Consider the following 23,607-nt stretch of genomic DNA (forward strand, 5'->3'; position numbering starts at 1 on the left):
TACAATGTGCATGCGATCAAGGCCAATGTCATAGTAGATGAGCCGGCGCTTATCGCTTATCTACACGTGGTCTACTTGCCCTGACCAGGAAATCCTTGCACGCTGCTTTTATAACTAATATGATTCCCCTTTTGCTCCGACTCTACTGCATATTCGGCCTGTATGTGATCTACAGATTGCAGGACACAAATGCTTCATGATCGTCAGGAATCACGACTCTATTGATGTGGCTCCTCTGTATGACTAAGTCTACATCTCTGGAGCCTATGCTCAACGCCATTTTTTGCATTCTGCAAATCACAACTCCCACCATCTGCTGAAACTTCATAACACAATCATTGCCGTGGTCGTTATCTCAAACTTCCGATCCCAACCTTGAGTTCAATATGCAATACCAGCTTCTCCATGGCCCTGAAATCACCGATAGAACCTCCGGCATCCTATCATGAACTCCACGCAACTTACTCCGAACCATGGAAGGCAGACGAACCGGCTAAACAGGTCACTTCTTTTTTCCTTTTGATTTACTTGCTGGGGCGGTCGATGAAACACTTTGAGCTCGAGATGTTGCAGGTGAGGTGTTTTTACTGCCTCGACCTGATTTGACCGCTTTGACCGCTTTGTTCTATTCGGTGTCAGTCAAGGAACGTTTTATAGATAGAACAGATCAAGATCTCACCACAATACCATTCTTGGCCTTCTTCTTCACAGGTGCCGCCTCACTGTCGTTATCTTCGTCTTCCTCATCATCACGGTCACGACCTCGGCCTTTGCCTGAACCATGACCATTGGTGAGCTTCTCTTCTGGGTCACCAAACTCTCGCAGGACTGTGTTGAGCAAAGTAGTGCATCTTCTGCCAATTTCGACGGGAGTTCTGCTGAGGAAGAACCAGTCGAAGCGGAACAGTGGTGACTCGCGGATTTCGTCACGAATCTTGTCATATAAGCCTTCTCCGTCGACACCATGTTTGTCCAGCATAACCAATAAGAAACGATCCTCTTCTTCTGTATACACCTTCTTGTTTGTTGTTGAGACAGTGTAATTGATCTTGAGTTGTTGCAAGGGAACACGGTACATCTCCATCTTCTTCCGAAGGAGCTTTCGCTGAAGATTGGTCTTGCGCAGTTTCTCCTCACCAGCCTCAATGGTCTTGATGTGCTTGTCATAATCTGCAATCTCGGTGTACCGCTTCCAGAACACCTTTGCATATTCTTCAATCTCATCAGGTTCTTTGCTGTCGACTTCATTTGCAATGCCTTCATAGTTGTTTCGGCCAAATTTGGCAGATCCATTGATGAACTGTTGAAAATCGCGTCGATTCCAGTTGCCAAAACCGTGCTCCTGCATTTCAGCCTTTTTCTGCTTCTCTTCCTCAGTAAGAGGCTCAGCGTTGTCAATTTCATCTTGATTTAGTCGTTGATCTGCTTCACGATCACTCAAATCTTCCTCGGTTCCGTCAGCGAGTGGCACCTTGTAGCCGATTTCCTTGTGGTAGTAGGCTGTCTCCTTCTCTTGAAGCTCCTGAAGTCCTGGAGGAAAGAACTGCCAATCGTGCACGTTCACCTGTTTTGGAGCTCGAGGTACTTTGGGCTTCGGCTCAGCTGGTTTGCCCCCTCCTGTTGACAATGCCTGTTTGTAGTACTTATCCACAGAGTAGAATTGTTCTTTGCGTTCTCGTTTGGCAGGGTTGATCCAACTAACAGCAATATCCTTCCGGCGTTGGGTGAAGTCTTCGCCGTTCCACTCGTATGCATTTTCAGACGAAAACTTTTGCAAATCATCGATACCGAGCTTTTCGTACTTCTTATTCAATTCTGCGGTACGAGCTTCGCCCCGCTGCAGAATTTCGTCGATATCATCGAGAGCACCAGTGGCTCCTTTGGTCTCAAAGACCTTTTCAGCGCCGTGTTGAATCATGTTCAGCAAGTCATCCTTGGAGGCGGCCTGCTTGACTTGTTGTTGAGCTCGTCCTTGCTGGATAACAAGCTGATCCAAGCGCAATTTCTGTGCTGCTCTCTCTAGCACCTTTTCTTCAATGGCATTTTCTGTAACAAAGCGGAATACTCTGACTTGCTTCGTCTGACCAATACGATGTGCTCGATCCATAGCTTGCAAATCAGCTTGTGGATTCCAATCACTGTCATAAAGAACAACAATATTGGCAGTGGTCAAATTGATGCCCAAACCACCAGCACGGGTAGTGAGCAAGAAGACGAACTTTTCAGAGTCGGGCTTGTTGTAGTCGTCGATGGCTGCGATACGGTCCTCATGAGCAGTGCCACCATCAATACGACAGTACTTGTGACCTCTGAAAACACAGTAGTCCTCGAGAATGTCCAGAACTCTGCTCATCTGAGAGAAGATGAGTACTCGGCTTCCCTCTTCCTTCATTCGGTTCAAGATCTTGTCGAGAATGATCATTTTGCCAGAGTTGTAAACCAAATGCTCGTCCGTGGTGTATGGAGGGCCAGGTTCAGCACCTTCAAAGAGATATGGATGGTTGCAACATTTCCGCAACTGCATGACAATGTTCAGAAGTCTCGTCTTGGATTCTCGCTTGCCACCAGCGCCATTTACAGCATCGATATCTTTTTCAAGGATTCTCTGATACCATTTGACCTGCATCTCAGACATACCGACATACAGGTTGACTTCCTTCTTTGGTAGCAAGCTCTTCTCGACATCACTCTTTACTCTGCGGAGTAAGAAAGGTCTCAATACTCGGTGCAACTGTTGAACAACTGTATCTTGATCGTCGTTTTGGCTCGAAAACCATGAGTCAAACGCCTCGGAATCTCCAAAGACATCGGGAAGAAGGAAATTGAGGAGTGCCCACAATTCATGCAGATTGTTCTGCAGAGGTGTTCCGGTGATGAGCAATCTGTTTCGAGAAGTGAACATTCGGATAATCTGTGCAAGCGACGACTCCTCGTTCTTGATTCGATGTGCTTCGTCGACGATGATATACTCCCAAGCGAATTTCTTCAAGTGTGACTTTTCTCGGAGAATCATTTCGTAACTTGTGATACAGACATCGAACTTCTCCTCGATAAGTCTGTCTTGGATCAGGGCATGACGGTCATCCTTGGCTCCCTGAAGGACTAGTACATCGACCTCTGGGGTCCATTTCTTGAACTCTCTTGCCCAGTTGTCCAGAGTTGACTTGGGAACGGCGATCAGGTGTGGTCCTTTGATGTCGCAGATATGGCGTAGATATCCCAGGAAGGAAATCGTCTGAAGAGTTTTGCCGAGACCCATCTCATCAGCGAGGATACCGGAGATACCGTTCTCGTGCAAAGAAATGAGCCAGTTCAGACCTGCAACCTGGTAATCTCGCATTTCGCCACCCTGGATGAACGCAGGCGAGTCTCGGAATATGGTCTGAGATGCCGTACCACGCTTTTCATCGCGCAGCAATTCTGCATCTTCTTCTTGTTCCGTCTTTCTCTTGGCCCCAGCTGCGGCGCCACCTTTACGAGACACGCCTTTCTTTGCTTTGGCCGCATCATCAGCGTTCTGTCGGTCTATCTCTTCCACAACATCTCTGATCTTGGGGTTGGGGTTTGTCTCGATGAAGTGGCGGAAGAGGTCCGTAAGGCCAAGGAGATATTTGAATCGTCGAATTGTGTCATCCTCTTTAGACTCATCTAACTGTCCATGTTTTCTTCCCAATATGCTCTTTCTCAATTGAAATGCTTCCGAACGTCTCTTGCGACCGTCCGGTGCCACGATATCACCTGCTACGCTACTCGTGGTGGTATTAGGATTCGTATCTGAATCTGTGTAATCTGGCGTGTCGTCCATGTACCGATTGAGATGACCAAATGAGGGTCTGCGCGGCTGGATAATACTATGAGCATCTGTCATGGAGATGTCGGCTACTGAGGAGTTTTCAGAATCCGTTTGTTGGGGTTTGATAGGAGCCATGGTGGGCTTTCGGCCGGAGAGGCCTGTTGAAATAGTTCAATGGATGCAAACCACGCGACTAAACAGAGATGGAAGCGGGCATGGGGAGTTTGCTGATGATTCGTGCGGCGACGCGATGAAAGACACGTCTGTGGCCGTGGAAGATGAGTGAGGGAAAACAAGGTCGTTGAGTGTTCTTTTGAGAAGATATGGAGAGGATGCAGAGGGAAGAGTCGCGCATTAGAGTGACGTGCTGTGATTGGTAGGCACGACACGCGCATAGTACTGGCAGCAAAAAGTTAACCACAAAGTCGGCAAACATGCCGTATGGGTGACAAACAGACCTCGTTCCAGTCTGACAAAGCCTGACCTCTGTCTTAACGTCGTTGTTGTAGTAATCCACCACCTCAAACGTGCACAGCCCCACAAAGTCACGCGCGTCAGACAAGATGTTTTTCTTTGTACACAGGCTTGGCAGGAGACCACACTCCAAACTGCTCCACGTGACGGGAATTCTTACATCCGCTAAATCGGCCTTTCCAGAATGATGAAAGCCGCCGCAGCTGTTTCTCAGTGAATGACCAGGGTTTTCGCTGTGATAGGCATCCTCCCACCTTCAACTGTCCAACCTCATCATATTTGCCAGTGCCACAGCATCACAGCTGGGCATACCGAAGGACTTTCATCTCCGCCATTTCACAATTCACTCGCTTCTCCAACTGTCAAAGAACTTTGATTGTCTCAGCGGTCAGCTGCCTCGGCCACCACGCACCAACCAACAAACCCCTCCATCCGAGACCAATCTACCGCTGCCTTGACTGATTCTACCGACAACTGATCACGGATCAAGAACAAGCTCTCAGACCTCGACAGAGAGGTTCCCTTTCATTGACGCCAACATGGATTCTATGAGATCTCTCAACACCTCACTTCCCTCTACTCGGCCTGCACCTCCTGAGCAACTTCTCCAAGCTTTCCGAAACGCCGCCCTATCGGTGACAAACTTGTATAAGAGCGCTGTAACAGATCAGGGATCTGCTCGACAAGCTGGGTATCAGGAAGCACTCGAGGATCTGTTAAGCTTTTTAGATCGGGAAAACCTGGGCCTGCAGGATGGTGAAGGTTGGAGAGTAAGACAATGGGCGACGGAACGATATGACGGAAGCGCCTCTCACCAACAGGGCACCGAGGAGGATGACGATCGCAGCGAAGTTGACCCAAGACCTCGAAGTGTTTCTCCGGTCAAAGAGGAGGGGTCTGCACCTTCAATACCTAGTCGAACCGAAGCACCCAAGGTTGAGTCTTCCACACAGACAGAAGAAGCTTTGCCGTCGAGGGACTCGGAACAAACACCTCCTACACCTGTTTTCCATTTCACTGGCAACATGTCCTCGAACGAACCTGAGAACATGCAAACCGACGAGACTGTACAAAGTGTCGACGGAGCTGATAATAATACACCATCTAGTTCATCCGGTCCTGCTATCCGGTTAGAGCTTTTGAACAACTACGGCAGTCGAACTCCTCATCGACACGGTGGCCAACGGAATGGAACTCGACCCAACAATCGAGAATTCACCTTCACGTCAGGCACCAAACGTAAATTACAATTTCCCGACTTTTTTGACATTTCCAACATCGGACCGAGGGACAGCTTTGGCGGTGGTGCCGGCAGCAACAAACGGGGCCGGCTATCATAAAGTTTCATCCCTCAGGTCAAGTAGACAAATTTTTGCTTTGAGAAACGCAACGCAACGCATTTTCTGAAGTTCAGAGCGAATCTCTAGTATCCGACATGATATGGGGACTGGGAAGGGGGAGGCATTGTTCACGACGACATGATCAACAGCATAGCGTATTCTGTTCATTAACATGCATCAACATCAATCATCATATATCTGTCAGCTCATGTTTGAGCAACTCTTGGCACTTCGGGGGTGGTTTATTTGGGTCGGACAGTACCCTAACCTACTTTACCTAGAATATTACGAATGAGGGTTTTGTTTTTCAATCACCTGGGTTTAGCCACGTAGGTACCGGTTCCTTTCTTGCCTACCTAGATAGGGATCCTCGAGCCTAGACGCAAGATACTAGGTAGACTTGATAACAGTTGACCTCGTTTGAAACACCACACAGAGCCTTCATTGGGTCTCTTGTCGGCATTAATAATTGATGTGTTTTAACCAGTACTCAATATTTGGGGCTTCAAATCTCTGTCCGCTAGTATTACAAGTCAAATGTACAACGTATCATCCCTGGTGAGGAGAAGATGAGTACTTTTTGGTATGTTCGTCGATTGATTAGACTACCTAATTGAACATTCGATAAATCCCCAACCCGACCAGCGTGGCCGACAACGACACAATCCCTAATTGTCGTGAGCCGTACTTGTATTTCGACTTGCTGAGTTCGATGACCTTGCGTTGAGTCCGTAACTGTTGCATGCCAGAGTAATACGTGTATACTCCCAACGACGTCAGGGCGGTCGATCCTGAAAAAGAACAAGACCAGATTAGTTTTTTGAGACCATTGATGGAGATGAAGATGCTGTCGTCGCACTAGAGTTGCGTCGAGTGCAGTAAAAACGTACCCAGAACCCTACAGGATAAACAATCATCATCCTTGTCAAAAGCTTTGGGGTCTTCAAAGTCGTCGAATTTTTGACCCTTGTTCATAGGTGAAAAGTCCTTGATGGCCATCTTTCTTTCTTTCTTTCAACTCTTCTCTCTCTCGGGTTCACGTTGGTTCTTTTCGATGGTTCTTCGATCAAGCCGTCCTCCTGTCAAAAGCTTCCACGGTGCCACAAGTCACCCTCGAGGGATCAATTAGAAGCCCATCGTCGTCGTCGTCGTCGTCGTCGCAAATGATGAAACAAGTTGATATCGATAGATGCCTTCTTAGATTCCGACCCCTTTTTATCTGTTGCCAACGGGGGCAGGGAGAGTACTTTGGTTGTAGGTTACTGGTTATTAGGTGTTTAATGCTCCTCGAGGATTGAGGTAGTTCTTGTGAGAAATCCTGATGTGAAGTAGACCATAGGTCGAAGTTTACCCGGTCATATAAAAATCCATAATGATGAGGTTCGGGATTCTCTGGGATAGGTATTTAATTACCCCGAATTGCCGCTTTTAACGAATCGCGTAGTCCGCGAGCATGTCAACCACAAACCCGCCCACTCGCTGGTATTGAATCATATCTTTCGACGAAATGATTCCGGTTGAACAATAGACGATGGGGACATGTGTTGGTGAACACACCTGGCAAACATGGAGAATGGAAGACGACTCCTTACACCACAACTACAAATCAACGACCACGACGGTGATAGCAGAGCATCTCAAGAACAAAAAGTCAATGATGAGACTTGGGCTGTCATTGGGTTCATTTCACCCTTCCGACATGAGTCCTTTTGTCTCTGAAATATCGAGCAGTGACAAGCGCAGGCTTCAAAACATCCAAGTGATGCCGAGCAAAAGTCCTCAAAAGTCACCACCTCTCCTCATGATTCACGAGTTTTCAACCCTTCGACAATCAATTTGGCAACATTCATCCCGGCCAACGCCGATGTCTCCATTGTCGAAATAAAACTTTCCATACCAGAAAGATAGTATAAGCCTCTATCCTGATCCTCATCCATCTGTAGTGTAAAGTTGACAAAGGCCGTCCTCGGCAATTCATAAGGATAACTATGCCACATTTTCTCATAGAACCAACTCACATCCTTTTTCGGAAGAGATCCAAGACTGTCTTCTTCGTCATCATCCGACGGAGGCCTGTACTCGAAACCAAGAAGCTCAGACAGGAACGATCCCGTCAATGGAGCAGGAGAAAATATCTTGTACAGGTACTGCGTCGACTCCTCAGTCTCCTCAGTTGAACTGTCAAACTCACTCATAGGTCCGGCAAAACGCCCATCACTTTCGGGATGCAATACTTTCAATGTACTGATCGACCAGAACCCGGATGGCCCCACGGCTTCCACACCGTGTCGAGAGCCGAGTCGCTCATTCAAGTCTTCAGGCAACGTTGTGATGATCGAACTAGGCACGTCGTCTTGCTCGTCATCACCGAGACCAAAGAAGGCCGGCATCGGCCTGTGCGGGGACGTGAACAGCGTAACATACAACGACACATACGGGATTTTGTCTGGCGGGCTGAGTAATTGGGGCGTGAATGAGATGTTGGCAAACTGATACGGCGCCGCGAGGATGACCGTGTCAAAATCAACCTCCTGCTCCCCAGTCCCAGCCGACTTTAGTTCTTCATTGTCGGTCTGTAAAAGATAGGTTCCCTTGGACGTACGTTCGACATGCGTGACGCTGGTGTTGAGAAACGCTCTCTGCGCAGAATTCTTGACCATGGTATCAAAAATCTGCCAATTGCCGCCGTGGACAGCCATCGCACCTTCGATCGCCATGCAGACCAGTGTCTCGAGTCCGTGGATGCCACCGAGATTGCTTGCATAGTTGACGCGGGTGCTGGCTTGAATGATTTCGCGGGCGAATCGTCCACCGACACCCGCGTTCTCGAGCACCTCTTTCCCCGTTGCGCCCGTGTACGTATCCAATCCCGTCTTCATGACCGCATCTTGTAGACTGGTAAAGGGAAAATAGTCGTCGTAGAACCTCAAAAACGAAGAGATTGCCGCCTTTGTCGCGCGCTGCGTGCGGATCGGACTGAGTCCGTATTTCCACAACAATTTTGCAATGTCCCACCACCCCCGCCAGGAGGAGCTGCCGCCGTCGTCGTCTTCCCTAACGGTCTTGAAGACGAACTCGACCCCATCCCAGATGCCCAGCTCGTACTTCGCGGTCGGTGTGGCTTGGTAGATTTTGAGGGAGGGAGTGAGGTCAAAGTCTCGCGTGGCATTGTAGAGGATGTGGTTGATCTCGACAAAGATGCTGGCACCCAGCTCGACGGGGTAGCGCGGGTCTTCGAGGGCATTCACGGTCGTGGTGCGGCCACCTATGTACGGGTTCGTGTCGAAGATGGTGATGTCGAGCGGAGTGTCGAGTGAGGACAATCGAGAGAACTTGTCGAGATGATAACTGGCAGAGGAACCACCGGGACCTGCACCGATGATGGCGACACGGTGCGTTTTTTTGACCGTGGCCGCAGTGTCGCTCTTTTGGAGAGGTCTTTGAGGCGGAAGGACATGTTCTGTAGCAATGGGAAGGACATGAAGCAGGAACAAGATTAGCACGCGGGAAAGGATTGAGACATGCATCTTGTTGGATTGGCCAAACCAAGGCAAAACGTAAGTTTTTGAACTACAGTTACTTTTGGCGAGTATCTGGAAAGATTGAGGTGGTACGGATACATGAAATATAGACAGTCATCAAGCGAGGTTGAACTTGTGTCCTCGTAGGGATACGAAGTATCAGGAGACGATGGTTTTCGGTACAAGGCTGGAGGGATGCCCAGGCATCAACGTCGTGCTGGCTGAGCAAAACCCTCGAAACGCTCGAAGAGGAAAATTAAGTTGCTGTATCTGGTGTTTGATACAACGACGTGTGGAGAGATGCGCAGGTATCCCGACGGGCTCAGGCATCACCGGACAAGGCGGGCAAATGTCTTGCTGGCTGATCAAAGCTCTTGAACCACTCAAAAGAGGAAAGTTAGATCAGTTGTATCTGGTAGAATGGTGATCGGTACATTATTGGCTGGGAGGGAGTGCTCTGACATCAATGGGGCTTAGGTAGCTCAGCACAATGGACCGCCCGTCCAAGCAAAGCTCTCGAGGTCGCCCAAAGAGGAAACTTTGGTTACTGCATCTGGTATTTCTGTAGAAGGCTGGAGGGACGTCAAGTTATTGATGCCTGAATACTACGTTGATTGAGCAAAACTCTCAAGTCGCTCAAAGAGGAAGTTAGGATACTGTATCCGGTAAGGATACAGTAATTAGGTGAAAGTACTCGGTACTCGTACAAGGCTTGGGGGCGCCATCCACAGGCATCAACGGCGCTGGTGACTGAGGTTTGCGTAGGTACCTGATCAACTTCACCTCCTCTCACCACCTTCATTCACATCCAACAACATCAGATCGTCCAAAAAATCTTCAAGAAAAAAGGGCAACCGAACAAAAAGTTTGGAGAGTCGAAGCCACGACCAGCTTCTCTTTTACTTATCCCGACTATGATCACTGCCATCCCCTCGTACCTTGGTCAAGGGATGTTTATCCAGTGATCATGGAAACCAGCTGACTCCCAGTTTAATCCACTAAGCTGGTTTCCAAGAATAAGCCCCCCTCCGAACCATTGGGCCAAAGTGGCGGTTCGACGTGGTGAGTCTTTAATAGTGGCCATCAAGACATACTTTGTTGAGGGAAAATTCACTGGAATAGATATATATACTCCATAACTAGGATTACTTCGGGCCTCTTGAGTATCATCTCTTTTATTCCTACCGAGATGCAAGTAACCACCAACCAGGCATGATAGTCAGGCACTAATGTCATGTTGGCCAAGTAAAGCGCTCTCAAACCGCTTAAAGGGGAAAGTTGGGTTACCGCATCTATGTCAGAGCATCCGTCCTCAGGACAGCCATCCTTGGGCATGCCGCGGTCATGATTTTCAGGCATCAAATGCCATGTTGGTTGAGTAAAACACTCATGAATCGCTTGAAAAGGAAAGCTTAGCTACTGTATATGGAAGGGGAAGAGATAGTACTCAGTTTAAGGCTTAGGTCCCCGTCAGCCCCCAAGGCACAATGTTCAGGCATCCAATGCCATGTTGGCCGAGCAAGATACCCTCGAAGCGCTCAAAAAGGAAACTTGGGCTACTGCATCCGGTAGGGATGAGACGGTACCGATACTTAGTTCAAGGCTTGGGGCAGCCTCAGGCATCCTCAAGCATGCTCAGGCATGAGATTTAGGCATCGAATGTCTTGTTGGCTTAGCAAAACGCTCCCGACAGGCTCAAAGAGGAAAGTTGGGTTACTTCATTCGGTCAACTTCACGTCATTGGCGTCTTTTCTCCCACAAGGCATACTCCGTACAAGGATTCTTTCCTTCAAGAAATCCGAGTATCTGGGTACGAACACCACAAAAGATTCAACATCTGCTACGAGCTCAGATTGAAACCCGCACCGTCGTTGGTGTTGTTGACAATGTTTACCCTATATACGAATCGCTCATCATCATAACTAATTCTAGGCGATATACTATTAGACTGCAAAAACTACGGAGTAATGCTGTTGTGCCCAAAAAGAGGTCTAAGATGTATTCTGGACATCATACCATGTACATCATCAAGCTCTCTGGGTCGACTCGATGGGATCCCAAACGATCCTGCCAATGCCCCAAACCGCATGAGTCTGTCCTTTCAATAATGTTAAACCCACGATACCATTGACACCCAGGCCAATATTGACTCGCAGATAAGAATGAGAAGACACCCAACAAGCCTACACTCCGACCCAGGCATAATCGTGATCAAAATCATAAGTCCTCGTTTCCATCACTTGCATAAGAACCAACCTCATAAAATGTGTCTTGCTGCAACAAAAGTAATGTTACACCAATCACCTTATTGCTGAGCATTCTGATCATGCCCAAGCATCACTTCAAGTCACCCAACTCCTCACGGTGTGATGTCTGCCACAGTAGAGCTTCTAGTTCTGCTGCATTGCAGAGCCGCCACCTTGTCCAGGGCTTTCTGCGATCCGTACCTCGACAGTGGCGGTTGAGCTGGTCGCCTCTGGCGACTGCTTCTCAATAGACATAGATGCAATAGTGCTAGTCTGTGGACTAGGTCTACCAGCAGTGTTAGCAGCATTGGAGTTGTTGACAGTACTGGGACTATTAACAGGAGCTGTAGTCGCTGGAGTCGCAGTTCGTGCTGGTGGGACGGGAGTGGCAGCTATTGGAGCAGGCACCGGTGTCATAATGACAGGAGCATTCACTGCATGTGCAGTGTTTGAAAATCCCACAAAGTTAGGGTTTCTGAATTCGTTGATAATCGCTTGAAGTTGTCGCATAATGACATGTTCTTCGGTACTGTCCCCCTCTGCCATTGAAGTAGTAGTTGCTCCATGTAGCATCCGTCTCTTAGCCGAGGCGAATATTCTCTGGTAGACTTGGACCTTACGCGCATCGGGCTCTTGCTGATACATGGCAACTTCAAATTCTCGGATTTTGAGGAGACCTGCGGTGGTGCAAGGCATATTCGGTGCCGATGAACTAGCTGCGGCAGCTGGAGAGGGCCCAGGGGTGGACGAAGATGGTCGACCAGCGCTTTGCTTGCCTGTAGGTTGCTGAAGAGCTGCTCCAGGAAACGGCGGACGGTTACCTTGTGGGATGGGGTAAAATTGGCTAGGCGGTTGGCCAGGAGGGTGAGGGCCAGGTCCATTTGGATTCGACGATGGCGTTCCAGCGGCAAATGGTGGTGGGTATGGCATGCCGTTTGGCGGTGGTACGGGACCGTTCAGACCTGCACCAAAGAAGGGTGGAGGGGGCCCTTGTGGGTGCATCCCATTGGGTGGATATGACATATTGTTTTGCCAATTCAATGGCGGAGGCGGTCCTTGTTGAGGTGGTTGACGTGGTGCAGGATTGGGCTTGGGCTTTGATGCTGCAGCTTGCTGAGCAGCCTTCCTCCTCTCGGCTTGCGGCTGTAGAGCGCCCGGTATGGCCTTCCACGCCCATCCTTTGCCCTCCTTCTTGTCTTTCTCGAAAAGTTTATTCCATTCCTGGTTCAGATTGTGTCTCACACTACTCTGCCAACCTTCCGATTCGACAATGTGAACATAGAAGGGATACCTCATCTTGATGGCTCGATAGATGAGTTTCAATGGCATGGCCTGTGGATGAATCTCCATCAAGATATCGTAAATGAGGCGAGCATATGGCTCCTGGGGTCTTTGGAGCTGCTCTTCTGTCCAAGATTCCAGAGGTGGATATGCCGGCGAGGGAGACTTTGATTGTCTGACTTTCTTCGCAGGTTGATCGTCCGTCTCACTAGGTACGTCTTGTTCCCCGCCTTCGATTGATTGAAGCACATCACCCTCCTCGCCAGATCTCTTTCTCTTTTTGTATTTTCTTTTCTCGGGCTTAGTGTCAATAGGGAGAGGTTCCTCTTTGACGACCGCAGGTTTTGCGGGATATTTGCCTTTGAGAAAAGGTGGTTCTGGTGTCCTTCCGCCATTAGCAGCCTTTGCCTCTGCCAGCTTTCGAGCCCTTTCCAGTTCTTTACGTTCACGCGTAGACATGATTCCATCCTTGGGTGGTCGACCTGGTCCGCGTTTTTTCGGCGGTATTAGCTGACCATCAGGTCCTACTACTGGGTCTGCTACTGGCGGAGATGCTTGAGGCGCAGATGGCTTCGGCGTATTTGCTGTTAATGTAATCTTGAGCTTCGTCTTACCGCCACCACGTGGAGGTGAAGTGCTTTTCTCAGGCTCATCAGATATTGGGGATGTGCTTCGCGGAGGGAGTGAGCTTTCATCCACTTCGCGTTCTTCCCGATCCGAATCTTCTGTGATTGATTCTGCTCTTTGACTGGGAAGTCGGAATGTCATCCAGACATTGGAGATTTGAATCTTTGAGCCGTCGCGAAGTCGCATGACTTCTCCCCTCTCTAAGAAACGGTCGTTCAAAAAAGCACCGTTCCTCCCAAGAACCTTCATTTCGAACCATTCTTTGTCGAAATCCCAGAAAATCTTGACATGTCGTCGAGAGATACTTCTCAAGTTTTCCAGTTCCGACTGTTCAAATGTGCGACATGCATGAATAGGAATTAAAGGGCAATTATCAGCAGTAGGGATATGGTCGGCTGTCACCGGCGCTGGCTGCTCATTGTCTGACTCAATTTCGGCATTTCCTGATTGTCGTTGTCTCGACCGTGTTTGTCGGTTCTCCATCTGCGCTTGACGTTCTGCCGTCTTGTGATAGTCGAATGGGATCAAAGGCGGGTTGATTAGCACCTCTTGGGGTTTGACGATACTACCGCCAGACATGTCAGAGGAATGAGAATCCATATGGTGAGAATCTTTATGGTCCGTCTCCTTGGGCAAAGGTGCCTCGTCGACACCGCCGAAACCGCCAGCCTCACTAACCACACTTCCCTGTACTTGACTATCACCTGGTCTTGAGACGACCTCAGGAAATCCCGATCGTCTTCCGCTGGAACTTTGAGCGTGTTCCTGGTCTGCCTGACGCGCCTCGGCGGCTCTTGCTGAAGCGGCTCTATACGCAAAGGCATCGCGACCCAATTCACATGCATAAGTTGTTATGTAATAATTTCCATCTTCGAATTCGATCTTTGCGAAAGCCTCGATTTCTCTTCGTTCAGGCGGGGGTCCTTGAGACGGCATTGGTGCTTGTGGTTCTGTCTGACCCATGGTGAAGGTATCATCTCCAAGTAGAGTTGCTTGGGATTGGTCGACCGAGTCCTGGGGGAGAGAGGAAGGAAAGGGTGGAGGGGCGTTTTCATCCATGAAGTCGTCATTGTTTAGAGGAGGGAGTGGAGGAATAGAGATGGCGGCATTCGCATTCACATTCTGGTTGCCTAGATCTGTGTCTTGCATCATATATTCACTGGCATTTGCGTGGTTGTTTGGGGTATGACCTTCACCAGCAGAAAGGCCTCGATGCATCGTTGGTCCGTCTGCCACAGTTGCGGTCTGCTCAGGGCTTATGGGTGCCAAAGCCGCCAACAGATTGCCAACGGCTTGTTGTCTTTGTTGGGCGTCCATTTCAGTCCAAGAATGACCATCCTCTGCAGGCGATTGCTCTGTTTCATCCTGTGGCTGCGAGGCGTGTCGGCGGGGGGTCGAGGGAGCGGGCCATGGTTGATCTGCGAAGTCGTCTAGATCTATGGAGGTCGAAGGGAAATCCGGCAGACCTCTAGCAGACGTCGCAACTGCCTGCGACGACATTCCGAGGTCTGCGAATTATACGAGAGGAAGGGGCGAGGGGAGAGACTGGTCGTCGTTTGGGCGACTTCGTTACCGAGTGAAGAAGATGGAGAACAAAAGTTCTGAAGTTGTTGCGGGCGTCGGAGCGAGAGTCGCGGAGTTTGGCCTCTGACCAATCACAGCCACGTAAACGATTCAGATTTTTGTTTGCGATGACAGCAACCTCGATGCCTGACCCGGCAATAATCACTGCCTTACGGATTCTCTGTCGCAAATTGACTCGATCAATTAGTCTCTCGAGTTTCTCAATGAGTCAACAGGCAAATAATCATTGACAATTGGGCAACCGTCGAGCTACGACCGACCCTTGAGCCTCTACATACTCCTACAATACTTCTCTCCCCATTCTCTGAATGACTCCACTACAATCAGGCCATGCCACCTAGAGCAAAGCAAAAGAATGGCCCTCCTCCCAAGGCAGAACTCAGAACAAAACCCACCGTTCCAAATTGGCCACCTTTGAGTCCAGTCATTCCTGCGGAGCATCTTTCAATCGAGACTGTCCTCGAAGGCCAAATTCTAGTGATTCGCAACCTTTTTACTTCTACGCTATGCAAGAACTATGTTTCCTTCCTGGCCTCAATACCCATGACCACGACCCCCGGGAAACCAAAGCGGGGAGAGGCCGTCCGCGTTAACGATCGGTTCCAGGTGGATGACCCGGTGTTTGCCAAAACGCTCTGGGAATACAGTGGGCTCAAATCACTCGTGGAGACGTTTGACGATAAAACAACCTTCGATGGTAAAGTTCTTGGGCTGAATCCCAACATTAGAGTGTACAGATACCGGCCAGGCCAGTTTTTTGATAAACATTATGATGAGAGCAATAAAATACAATTCGGCAAGGACAAAATGCCTGCCAAAACCACCTGGACTCTGTTGATCTACCTCACCACTTGCCAGGGAGGGGAGACCGCCTTCTACCCCGAGGCCACCAAGAAAGGTGTCGCACCACCTGACCCAATAGTGGTCGGTCTTGAGACTGGCATGGCTTTACTCCACAAACATGGCGACGAATGTTTGTACCATGAAGGCAAAGAAGTGCTGAGTGGAGAGAAATGGGTGTTGAGAAGTGATCTGGTGGTACAGAGATGACGAATGTGCAGTGGTGCACACTCTCGGCCTGTCGACGGTGGCTCTGCAACTTTTCGACAGGCGCGAGTACGAGTGATAGGTACGAAGGTGCTGCTTCACCTGTCATCTTTTTAGGTGCTCGGCATCAGTCTCGTGGACGGTGCCTTCTCTAGCTTCGGCCAGCATAGTATCGATGCCCTTGTCCTTTAATGCTTTCTGGTATGCCATTAGCTCCCTAGCATGGAAAAGAAAATGGCCACAATACCGTTAAGCAAGCTTTGTACTTGCGAAAGAGTGGTTCACATTCGTCGTTGGATGAAATGCCCCGGAGATATTCTGCCAGCTATTAGACGATCTTGCAAAGATGGCGAGATTGGGATGACATACTTTCAGAGTACCATTTCAGAAAACAAGTGTCATACTTTCTGTTAAACCAATCAGCACTGCCAGTAGTACATTTGAATGACATACTCCTTGACTTCGTTGCATTCTGGCGCCAATGATGCCGACATGTTGGTTGTCGTCGAGCGAGAAGAAGATTCGCCTTCCTGGAAGGCGAGAAAAGACCTGGATGGAGTTTATGACGCCGCTCGGAACTATATTAATCCGTGCCGCCTGCGCTCAAGCACCTTCCGATTGCTCATCCATACCAACCTATCTCTATGTTTGCTACTCTTGCTCAGTAAGTCTCACGGGCAGCCTTCTATCATTATGGGCCATCAAATGCGCCGAAAGGTAAATCTTGATCTTGCTAATTGATTTTTTAGTCTAGTTACCCTAGCATTTCGCCAACACTGCCAGCAATCACTTCCTCGCGCTACCTGGCCAGTCGATTTGGAGGACGATAATAACACTAAAAGGTGACGGCAAACTCAAGAATTGACCTGCTGTGAGGATGCTGGTCACAGGAGACTAAACCTGGTGTCATGCAATGAACTCCATGTGTGCCACCATTTGAAATAATGGCTTGCAACTTTGCGGGTTCCACGGCTCGAGTTTATCGTTCTCATTGTCCACGGAGAGCACACCTTTCCCGACGTCCTCCTTCAGGCATTCAAGGTCGTGACTAACTCCCAGAATTGGGTGCAGAGTTCCTTACTTTCTTGTGCCCACACAGGGTCCTTTGTATTGCCCCCAGCTTCCATGGTTGCATCACCTCCAGCAAGTATCGCTTGTGCATTCTCTGTCTCAATGACTCTTTCGCGACCTGCCTCTTCTGATACCACCCTCAGGTTGAGATCCTCACCGTGCGCAGCTTTGTAAAGAAACGCCCTGTCGGGAAATTGGAGAGCAACAAAATCCTTGACGACCTTCATGTTGACTGCCTCCAGGACTTGCTGCAACTGTACTGCCGCCTTGCCTCCGCCATGACCACCATAGGAAACCACCAGAGCCGGCTTGCCCCTCCACTCGTGGAAGAGGTAGTCAATGGCGTTTTTGATACTTGCGGGATAGCCCCAGTTGTACTGTGGAGTGACAAAGACAAAGGCCATGTACGAAGAAATAAGCTCAGACCAGGCACGAGTGTGTGCAAACTTGTAGTCTGATGCTGACTTGATCTGTGAAGGTACATCAGGTTCATTGAAGATCGGTAGAGGGTTATCATTGAGATCTATCAGGCTCAGGGCGTAAGGACGAGGGCTGGGATGAGTCTTCTGGAAATCCTTGAGTGTCTCCAAGACGAAGGTGCTGATCTGAGGACATGCTCGTGGGCTGCGCTGGCTACAGACGATGATTCCGATCTTGTTTGGTATCTGAGGCTTCAAAGCTGCGTCCATGGCTTTGGACAGATCACTGCCGGGTACTGATGAATTGGCATTTGCCGACATATTGAGATAGGATAGGTCCTGGTGTCGCACTCAGGTTGTGATTTGTCCACTGATATGTGAGGTGCGACGAGGCTGTCATATACCAGAGTGAGGATTAGGTTGATGAAGATGAGGAAGGTATGACTCGGAGTAGTAACACAGTGACAATGCTGTGACACCTTGATAGAGAGTAAGTCGATGAACGACTGGAAGAGCGAGTGGAGGAGAGTGTGAAAGAGAACAGCGACTCAATGCAAGTATCCGCAAGCGCGTAAATTGAGGTCGTCTGTCAGTTGTGCTGCACTTACACCTCAACAATCTTTCCTTCGCTAGTCCTCTTTCTTTCTTGCTTGCTTGTTGTTGAGTGTATGTGTATGTTTCTGTGTATATTGGTTTCAACGGTAGAAGACAATGGCTGAACAGTCTAATGTTATTATAGTAATGCAAGGAGGATTTCTTTCTTCGCTGTTACAAATATTTCACATGCATGAGCTCGGATTTTAAACATTTTACCTCCTTCGCCTTTAGAACAGACCATTATCCCCTGCTATACAACGGGGCCAAACCCTTGTCCACTCTCTGATCGTTCAGCTTGCAGCCAATCATCCCATCTCTTTGTCGTCGCGAGTCATGCAGGGATGCGCAGTGCTTGTCGATGCTTGTCGTCGGTCTTCGGTCCATCGCGTATCATGGCTGAGCTGCTAAAGCCGAGCGATGAGCCCTTTTTAAGCCACCATTGTCCTGCCAGAAAATCCATCCATCACCCACGTTCGAGCCTTCGGTGGCTGAAACGGAAATCCATCTTCTCGCGGCTTGCGTACTGCTCACGTCTCGATCAACGCCTGTCACAGGCGGTACGGATGTACTACGTAAGCCCTCGGCCGTTCTGCTCATGCGCCCAGGAAGCTCGCGTAAAAGCCCTTTTGCGTGAGTGGCAGCAGCTGGCGCCAATGTATGTATATAAAAGGTCAGTATTGCCTGTTATGCCGCGGCCTTTCGCACGCAGCGGATGTCTTTCTACTACCCAAGAGTTGGTGACTTGACACACCAAAGCATCGTTTGAAATCCTCTGCCAGAAACAAAAAAATAATGACTGGCCCTCCTCGCATTGCTATTATTGGAAGCGGCCCTGCTGGCCTTTCTTTGGCCAAATTGCTTCAAGTTTCCGGCATTCCTTGCAAAGTGTTTGAGCGCGACAACGGTCTGCATGACGGAGACCACCAAAATGGTTGGGTTAAATTGTACCCTCAGACCGGTCAACTCGCTCTACGTGAAGCCGGGCTCTTCGAGGCGTTCAGGAGGCTTTCCAATTCTGAAAGCGAAGTTTTGAAAATCCTCCGACCCAATGGGACACCGATTCTTGATGAGAACAACACGAAAGAGAATAAACGACGACACCACCCGTCTTTTGACCAGCCCAGAATCGATTATACCAGACTACGCAATTTGCTCCTCGAGTCCCTTCGCCCGAAGACGGTGGTCTGGGGAAGAAAGCTTGTGGCGGTGGAAAATTCACCCTCGAGCCCAAGAAAGTACGATCTTCTCTTTGAGGACAGTACTGAAGAGGATTTCGACCTGGTGGTGGGAGCTGACGGGGCACATTCTACGGTCCGGCCACGGATGACCCACCATCGTCCAGTCTATTCAGGAATCACGACTGTTCAATTTTGGGCCACCGAAGTCAAAGAATGGCATTCCTGGCTCACGGATTTTGTGGGGAACGGGTCCTGCTTCATGTTTGATAAAGGCCGCGCCATGGAAGCACGTAGGATCGGCGATGACAGCATCCAACTCACGGTGAGTGTTCGACAGGCCGAAGGTTGGCTGGACAAATGCGGCGTCGACTGGTCTCTACCCGAGGAGGCCAAGAGGAAATACCTCGAAACCTTCTTCAAGGACTGTGCGGAGGATCTGAAACTAGCCTGCCTCGACTGCACCGACCGAATGATGAGGAGGAAGGTGTACATGCCGCCGCCTGCCGGGACGCGGTGGGAGAGTACCCCGGGCCTCACGCTCGTGGGCGACGCGGCTCACCTGATGCCACCTTTTGCGGACTTGGGGGTCGATCAAGCCATGAACGATGCCTCGAAGCTGGCTCGGGCCCTCTCATCCAACGAGAGGACGCCTGCTGGCCTCGCGAGGGGGGTCAGAGAGTATGAAGGGGAGATGTTGGTGCGTGGGGAGCACGTGGCCCGGACAGCGTGGGAAGTGTTTGAAAGCCACTTTAGTGCCAATGGTGGAGAGAAGTTTGTTGGCCGCGTGCTGAGTGGTGGTGGGAAGTAAGCGAGGGAAAGTTCTAACAATGTTGTTCGTACTCTTCTTCTAGTCAGTGAGTAAGCCAGCAGAATCGACGACGACGATGACAACAGCAACAACAAAAACAACACAGCAGCAGCAGCAGCAACGAAGGAGTACCAACCAGCAAGGATATCAGGGCAAAGTAATAATCACAATACCAATAATAATACCAATACTCAGGACCGATACCAAATACCTACACCTCCCAATCCCTGTCTATCCATCATACGAGTCTTCACCTCGTTCTCGTCCTGACTGTCCCGTTTGCTTCGCTACTGAACGACAAACACCTCAGCCCCGGCACCAGTCTTGTCGATCGGCTTCTGGAGACCGTCGATCACTGCCTCGACAAGATCCTGCGCTGCGGCCCCCTCGGTGGCTTTGACGTGGACAGAGTGTCGGTCATCTTGTTCGACGGATTCATTTGTGGGTGTAGCGATGCTGCTACTAGACTCGACCGACGAACTTTCCGCACCATCCTCTTGAACGCCGACGTCCACCGTTGTCCGAGAAGACACACCGGCGTTGGTCTCGGCGGATTTCTTCGTGGCGGCGACCTGCTGCCGCGTCCTCAACAACTCTGCCAACGCGGCCCTCAGCGCCTCGGCCGGGTCGTCGCTCATGTCGGCGCAGCGCCACGCGACGAAATTGTCCGGCCTCACGAGCACCGCACCCCCGGCGCGCACCTCCTTCAACCCGGCCCACAAGTCCATCTGGTCCAGACACAGGCCCTTTGGTCTTGTGATGTCCCTGGCCCGAATCTGCGCCGTGTCGACCTTCACACCCATGTCCTTGCCCACGCTCTCGGCGGCGTCGACCCACCCCCTGCCGTCCTCGTCGGTGATGAGTACGAAGTCCGCAGCCCCAGCCCCAGCCGCGGACCCCGTCACGAGGTCGTGTGTGCTCACGACTTTGCCGTCGCGAATGATCCACGCGTGAGGCAGCCTGTGACCTGGTCTCGTGGTGGGCACGTAAACCTGGCCCTCGGGATCGACGGGGGGCGCTGGCGTGCCGTCGGCCACGAGCACACCACCAGCTCCCACGCGCGCATAGTCGAAGCCCAACTCGATGTTGTGAGCCGTGTACTCGACGTTTTGGGTGTGGAGGACGCGGCGGACGTGGTGCAAGGCCGCGCGGCCGCGGTCGCTGTCCTCGAACAGCTGGGCGAAGCGAGCGTGGTTCATCTCCTTTTGTCCCGGCACCAGGCCGACGGCCGCGGTCAGAACGTTCATGTTGCTGAAACTGAAAAACGCCCAGTCGCTGTTGCGGATGCCGATCGGTCTTCGTTCGGCCTCGTAGCTGTCGAGCAAGCTCGGCGAGGACTTACCCTGGACCACGAACGCCAGTTTCCACGCGAGATTGAGCGCGTCCTCGATGCCCGTGTTCAGACCCAAGCCTGAGGCAGGGGGACGACGGTGCGCCGCGTCGCCCGCGATGAAGACGCGGCCTTGTCTGTCAACACCAGAAGGCGAGTGGCTGCGGTACCGGTCGGCCACGACGCGGTCGAGAACCCAGTGGTTCACATGCATCACGTCCATTTCCAGATCTGGGAGCTTGAGGAGTTGGCGGATCCGAGCGGGCAGAGCGCCCGTGTCGAAGCGTTTGTTGTCCGTCATGGGGAACCCGAACGTCAAGACCCATTCTTCGGAGTGTCTGCCCCATGTCGGTCCCATTTGGAGCAGAGCGCCGCAGTCGAGATGAGCCATGGAGCCTCCTTCGGGGTTGATGAAGTGAGTGATGAGTGTGCGGTCTGTTTAAAGAACGAAACCAGTTAGTTTTACGGATCCCAAAAAAAGTCTCCCCAGAAACGAACGAACAGAAACTTGGGGAAAACCTACCATCCCAGTAATCCGACAAATCAGCCTTGAAATGAGTCGAGACGAAATCAATGATACCAGCCAGGCCTTCCATGTTGATGCCGAGTTTCTTGGTCGACATTTTGCCGCCATCGCACGCCACGACGTACTGGGACCGGTATTTGATGGGGCTCCCGTCGGCCTTGGTGGTGACGGTGACAATGACATGGTCGTCGAATTCTTCCCAATCGTTGACGGCCGTGTTGAAAAAGATGCCGTTTGGGTTTCGTTCTTCAGCCACACGACGAAGAATGGGCTCCAATCTCAAAAGGGGTAGATTTGACGATGAAACCGCCGAGTCACGTCTAGAATTGATTGTTGGGGTTAGAGAATGTTATTCCCTCTACTGATTGATTGAAATTTGTAGAGCGGTGGAATTTGGTAGGAGATGAGAGTAACTCACCCATATGCTTCGGACATGGAACTACTAGGGCCCCCCCCGGCAGCGTTCATATAACTCAACAACCGACGATCAAACGGACCATCACCACCCAAGGTCGTTCGCCACTCGACCCGGCTCATATTGTGGAGGGGAGCCGATTGCGCCGTGACCTCATCGTACAGACCATGTTGTCGAAAGGTCTCGATGGTTCGCTGGTTCAGGTAATGCGCCTTGGGGAGGATGGAAGTCGAAGGGTGTTTTTCGAACAAGACGTGAGGGACTTTGTAGGTGGACAAAAAACATGACAGAGAAAGACCGACGCCACCTCCGCCGATGATGACGACGGGAACGTCTATGATGGGTGTTGTGGACATTGTTGTGGACTAATGGATGGACGAGTAGATGGATGAACGTGAATTGCTGTGTTCCTCCTTCAAGTCAAGTTCAAAGAACCAGAAAAAGGGAACAAATGTTAGAGAGAAAGTGCTTGTATCAAGATTCACCTTGGCTGTTCCTTTGATATATGTATTAGAGATATTACCTTGGGCTTTTGTACTTATACTCTCACCGTATCTCCGTACTGCAGGTAACATGAAATATCACCGCAACCCTGACCCAGTTTAGAATAGGATCAGGACAAGCGTTGTCGATGACGGGACATTGAAAACTAGACCTAGTGATCTGACTTTCTCAGGTGATTGTAATCATGCATGACTCTCGGTAGGTTTCACAGCATCAAGGAGGGAGAACAAAGTACAGAGAGCAAGAAAGCCGTTGTCAGGCCATTCTCACATTTCAGCGTTACTGAAGCGTCCAATACCCACAATCTTACCAACACCCCGAAATTGTACGAAACCAGAAACTCAAGATACACGTATAGACCTACCTAGGTAGCTTGTTGAAAGGGGAAGGATGAAAGAAGGGGCCCGAAAAGGAAAATCCAAAAACACTACTGTTCGGCCCATTTTCTTTGGTCGCCGGTGTAAGCTTGTGTACGGAGACTCCGTGCGTACAACACCGGGTTTTTATCCGGCGCCTTTTTTCTGTTGCTGTCTTGAAACGATAATAGAATACCTAGGTAGGTGATAATCAGGCCGGTGTCTCGTAGGTCATGGACGGATGATATTCTGAAGGGTGGTTATCGTTTGCCGGAAGATTCATGCAACTGTGTAAATCAGTAGAAATAATGAGGGAGGGTTTAGTGCCTAGAACATTACCTAATTCACAGCCTTGTGCTGGCGATTGACCCTGACAAGATACAACACAACATACTCCGTCCTCTGTAAATTTAATAGATATGTGAGCATCGGTTGTATGAGGCCTAATAATGCTCATAATATCTTACGCGTATAGAATGTGTATTGAGAA

The 23,607-nt window shown here is 50.1% G+C and overlaps 10 protein-coding genes across 10 annotated transcripts; 3 read left to right on the top strand and 7 right to left on the bottom strand.

Moving 5' to 3' along the window:
• Positions 1-180: 180 nt before the first annotated feature.
• PV06_04637 (uncharacterized protein) lies at positions 181-4,117 on the bottom strand. Its single transcript, XM_016405556.1, has 2 exons — positions 680-4,117; positions 181-625 (listed from the first exon to the last, which is right to left on the bottom strand). Exons 1-2 carry the CDS (start codon positions 3,926-3,928, stop codon positions 503-505), a joined length of 3,372 nt encoding a protein of 1,123 aa, XP_016263762.1. The 5' UTR covers positions 3,929-4,117; the 3' UTR covers positions 181-502.
• Positions 4,118-4,482: 365 nt separating this feature from the next.
• PV06_04638 (uncharacterized protein) lies at positions 4,483-6,107 on the top strand. The gene has a single exon (XM_016405557.1). The coding sequence runs from the start codon at positions 4,807-4,809 to the stop codon at positions 5,605-5,607; it is 801 nt and encodes a 266-aa protein (XP_016263763.1). The 5' UTR covers positions 4,483-4,806; the 3' UTR covers positions 5,608-6,107.
• Positions 6,058-6,959, bottom strand: PV06_04639 (uncharacterized protein). Its single transcript, XM_016405558.1, has 2 exons — positions 6,498-6,959; positions 6,058-6,398 (listed from the first exon to the last, which is right to left on the bottom strand). Exons 1-2 carry the CDS (start codon positions 6,604-6,606, stop codon positions 6,217-6,219), a joined length of 291 nt encoding a protein of 96 aa, XP_016263764.1. The 5' UTR covers positions 6,607-6,959; the 3' UTR covers positions 6,058-6,216.
• Positions 6,960-7,243: 284 nt separating this feature from the next.
• PV06_04640 (uncharacterized protein) lies at positions 7,244-9,238 on the bottom strand. The gene has a single exon (XM_016405559.1). It carries the CDS (start codon positions 9,132-9,134, stop codon positions 7,407-7,409), a length of 1,728 nt encoding a protein of 575 aa, XP_016263765.1. The 5' UTR covers positions 9,135-9,238; the 3' UTR covers positions 7,244-7,406.
• A 1,761-nt stretch (positions 9,239-10,999) lies between these two features.
• On the bottom strand, positions 11,000-14,841 carry PV06_04641 (uncharacterized protein). Its single transcript, XM_016405560.1, has one exon. The coding sequence runs from the start codon at positions 14,780-14,782 to the stop codon at positions 11,519-11,521; it is 3,264 nt and encodes a 1,087-aa protein (XP_016263766.1). The 5' UTR covers positions 14,783-14,841; the 3' UTR covers positions 11,000-11,518.
• Positions 14,842-15,044: 203 nt separating this feature from the next.
• Positions 15,045-16,149, top strand: PV06_04642 (uncharacterized protein). The gene has a single exon (XM_016405561.1). The coding sequence runs from the start codon at positions 15,197-15,199 to the stop codon at positions 15,914-15,916; it is 720 nt and encodes a 239-aa protein (XP_016263767.1). The 5' UTR covers positions 15,045-15,196; the 3' UTR covers positions 15,917-16,149.
• PV06_04643 (uncharacterized protein) lies at positions 16,019-16,407 on the bottom strand (the record flags this gene model as incomplete). The annotated part of the gene is made up of 4 exons (XM_016405562.1): positions 16,019-16,111; positions 16,161-16,231; positions 16,283-16,320; positions 16,367-16,407. 4 exons carry the CDS (start codon positions 16,405-16,407, stop codon positions 16,019-16,021), a joined length of 243 nt encoding a protein of 80 aa, XP_016263768.1.
• A 235-nt stretch (positions 16,408-16,642) lies between these two features.
• PV06_04644 (uncharacterized protein) lies at positions 16,643-18,160 on the bottom strand. The gene is made up of 2 exons (XM_016405563.1): positions 18,012-18,160; positions 16,643-17,882 (listed from the first exon to the last, which is right to left on the bottom strand). Exon 2 carries the CDS (start codon positions 17,722-17,724, stop codon positions 16,942-16,944), a length of 783 nt encoding a protein of 260 aa, XP_016263769.1. The 5' UTR covers positions 17,725-17,882; positions 18,012-18,160; the 3' UTR covers positions 16,643-16,941.
• Positions 18,161-18,514: 354 nt separating this feature from the next.
• On the top strand, positions 18,515-20,537 carry PV06_04645 (uncharacterized protein). Its single transcript, XM_016405564.1, has one exon. The coding sequence runs from the start codon at positions 18,793-18,795 to the stop codon at positions 19,984-19,986; it is 1,194 nt and encodes a 397-aa protein (XP_016263770.1). The 5' UTR covers positions 18,515-18,792; the 3' UTR covers positions 19,987-20,537.
• Positions 20,032-22,773, bottom strand: PV06_04646 (uncharacterized protein). Its single transcript, XM_016405565.1, has 3 exons — positions 22,261-22,773; positions 21,840-22,162; positions 20,032-21,751 (listed from the first exon to the last, which is right to left on the bottom strand). The coding sequence occupies exons 1-3, from the start codon at positions 22,611-22,613 to the stop codon at positions 20,274-20,276; spliced, it is 2,154 nt and encodes a 717-aa protein (XP_016263771.1). The 5' UTR covers positions 22,614-22,773; the 3' UTR covers positions 20,032-20,273.
• Between the last annotated feature and the right edge of the window lie 834 nt (positions 22,774-23,607).

Source organism: Exophiala oligosperma (assembly GCF_000835515.1).
Source record: "Exophiala oligosperma strain CBS 72588 unplaced genomic scaffold supercont1.4, whole genome shotgun sequence".
Lineage (NCBI taxonomy): Eukaryota > Fungi > Ascomycota > Eurotiomycetes > Chaetothyriales > Herpotrichiellaceae > Exophiala > Exophiala oligosperma.

Excerpts from the sequence above, each read along its gene's own strand:
- PV06_04641 (XM_016405560.1), bottom strand. The coding sequence starts at position 14,782 with ATGTCGTCGCAGGCAGTTGCGACGTCTGCTAGAGGTCTGCCGGATTTC.
- PV06_04639 (XM_016405558.1), bottom strand. The coding sequence starts at position 6,606 with ATGGCCATCAAGGACTTTTCACCTATGAACAAGGGTCAAAAATTCGAC. Across the intron at positions 6,399-6,497 it reads TTTATCCTGTAGGGTTCTGG|GATCGACCGCCCTGACGTCG; the intron begins GTACGTTTTTAC and ends GTTCTTTTTCAG.
- PV06_04645 (XM_016405564.1), top strand. The coding sequence starts at position 18,793 with ATGACTGGCCCTCCTCGCATTGCTATTATTGGAAGCGGCCCTGCTGGC.
- PV06_04644 (XM_016405563.1), bottom strand. The coding sequence starts at position 17,724 with ATGTCGGCAAATGCCAATTCATCAGTACCCGGCAGTGATCTGTCCAAA.
- PV06_04638 (XM_016405557.1), top strand. The coding sequence starts at position 4,807 with ATGGATTCTATGAGATCTCTCAACACCTCACTTCCCTCTACTCGGCCT.
- PV06_04637 (XM_016405556.1), bottom strand. The coding sequence starts at position 3,928 with ATGGCTCCTATCAAACCCCAACAAACGGATTCTGAAAACTCCTCAGTA. Across the intron at positions 626-679 it reads AGGCCAAGAATGGTATTGTG|AACAAAGCGGTCAAAGCGGT; the intron begins GTGAGATCTTGA and ends GACACCGAATAG.
- PV06_04646 (XM_016405565.1), bottom strand. The coding sequence starts at position 22,613 with ATGTCCACAACACCCATCATAGACGTTCCCGTCGTCATCATCGGCGGA. Across the intron at positions 22,163-22,260 it reads TCCATGTCCGAAGCATATGG|ACGTGACTCGGCGGTTTCAT; the intron begins GTGAGTTACTCT and ends AATCAATTCTAG. Across the intron at positions 21,752-21,839 it reads TTTGTCGGATTACTGGGATG|ACCGCACACTCATCACTCAC; the intron begins GTAGGTTTTCCC and ends TTCTTTAAACAG.
- PV06_04642 (XM_016405561.1), top strand. The coding sequence starts at position 15,197 with ATGCCACCTAGAGCAAAGCAAAAGAATGGCCCTCCTCCCAAGGCAGAA.
- PV06_04640 (XM_016405559.1), bottom strand. The coding sequence starts at position 9,134 with ATGCATGTCTCAATCCTTTCCCGCGTGCTAATCTTGTTCCTGCTTCAT.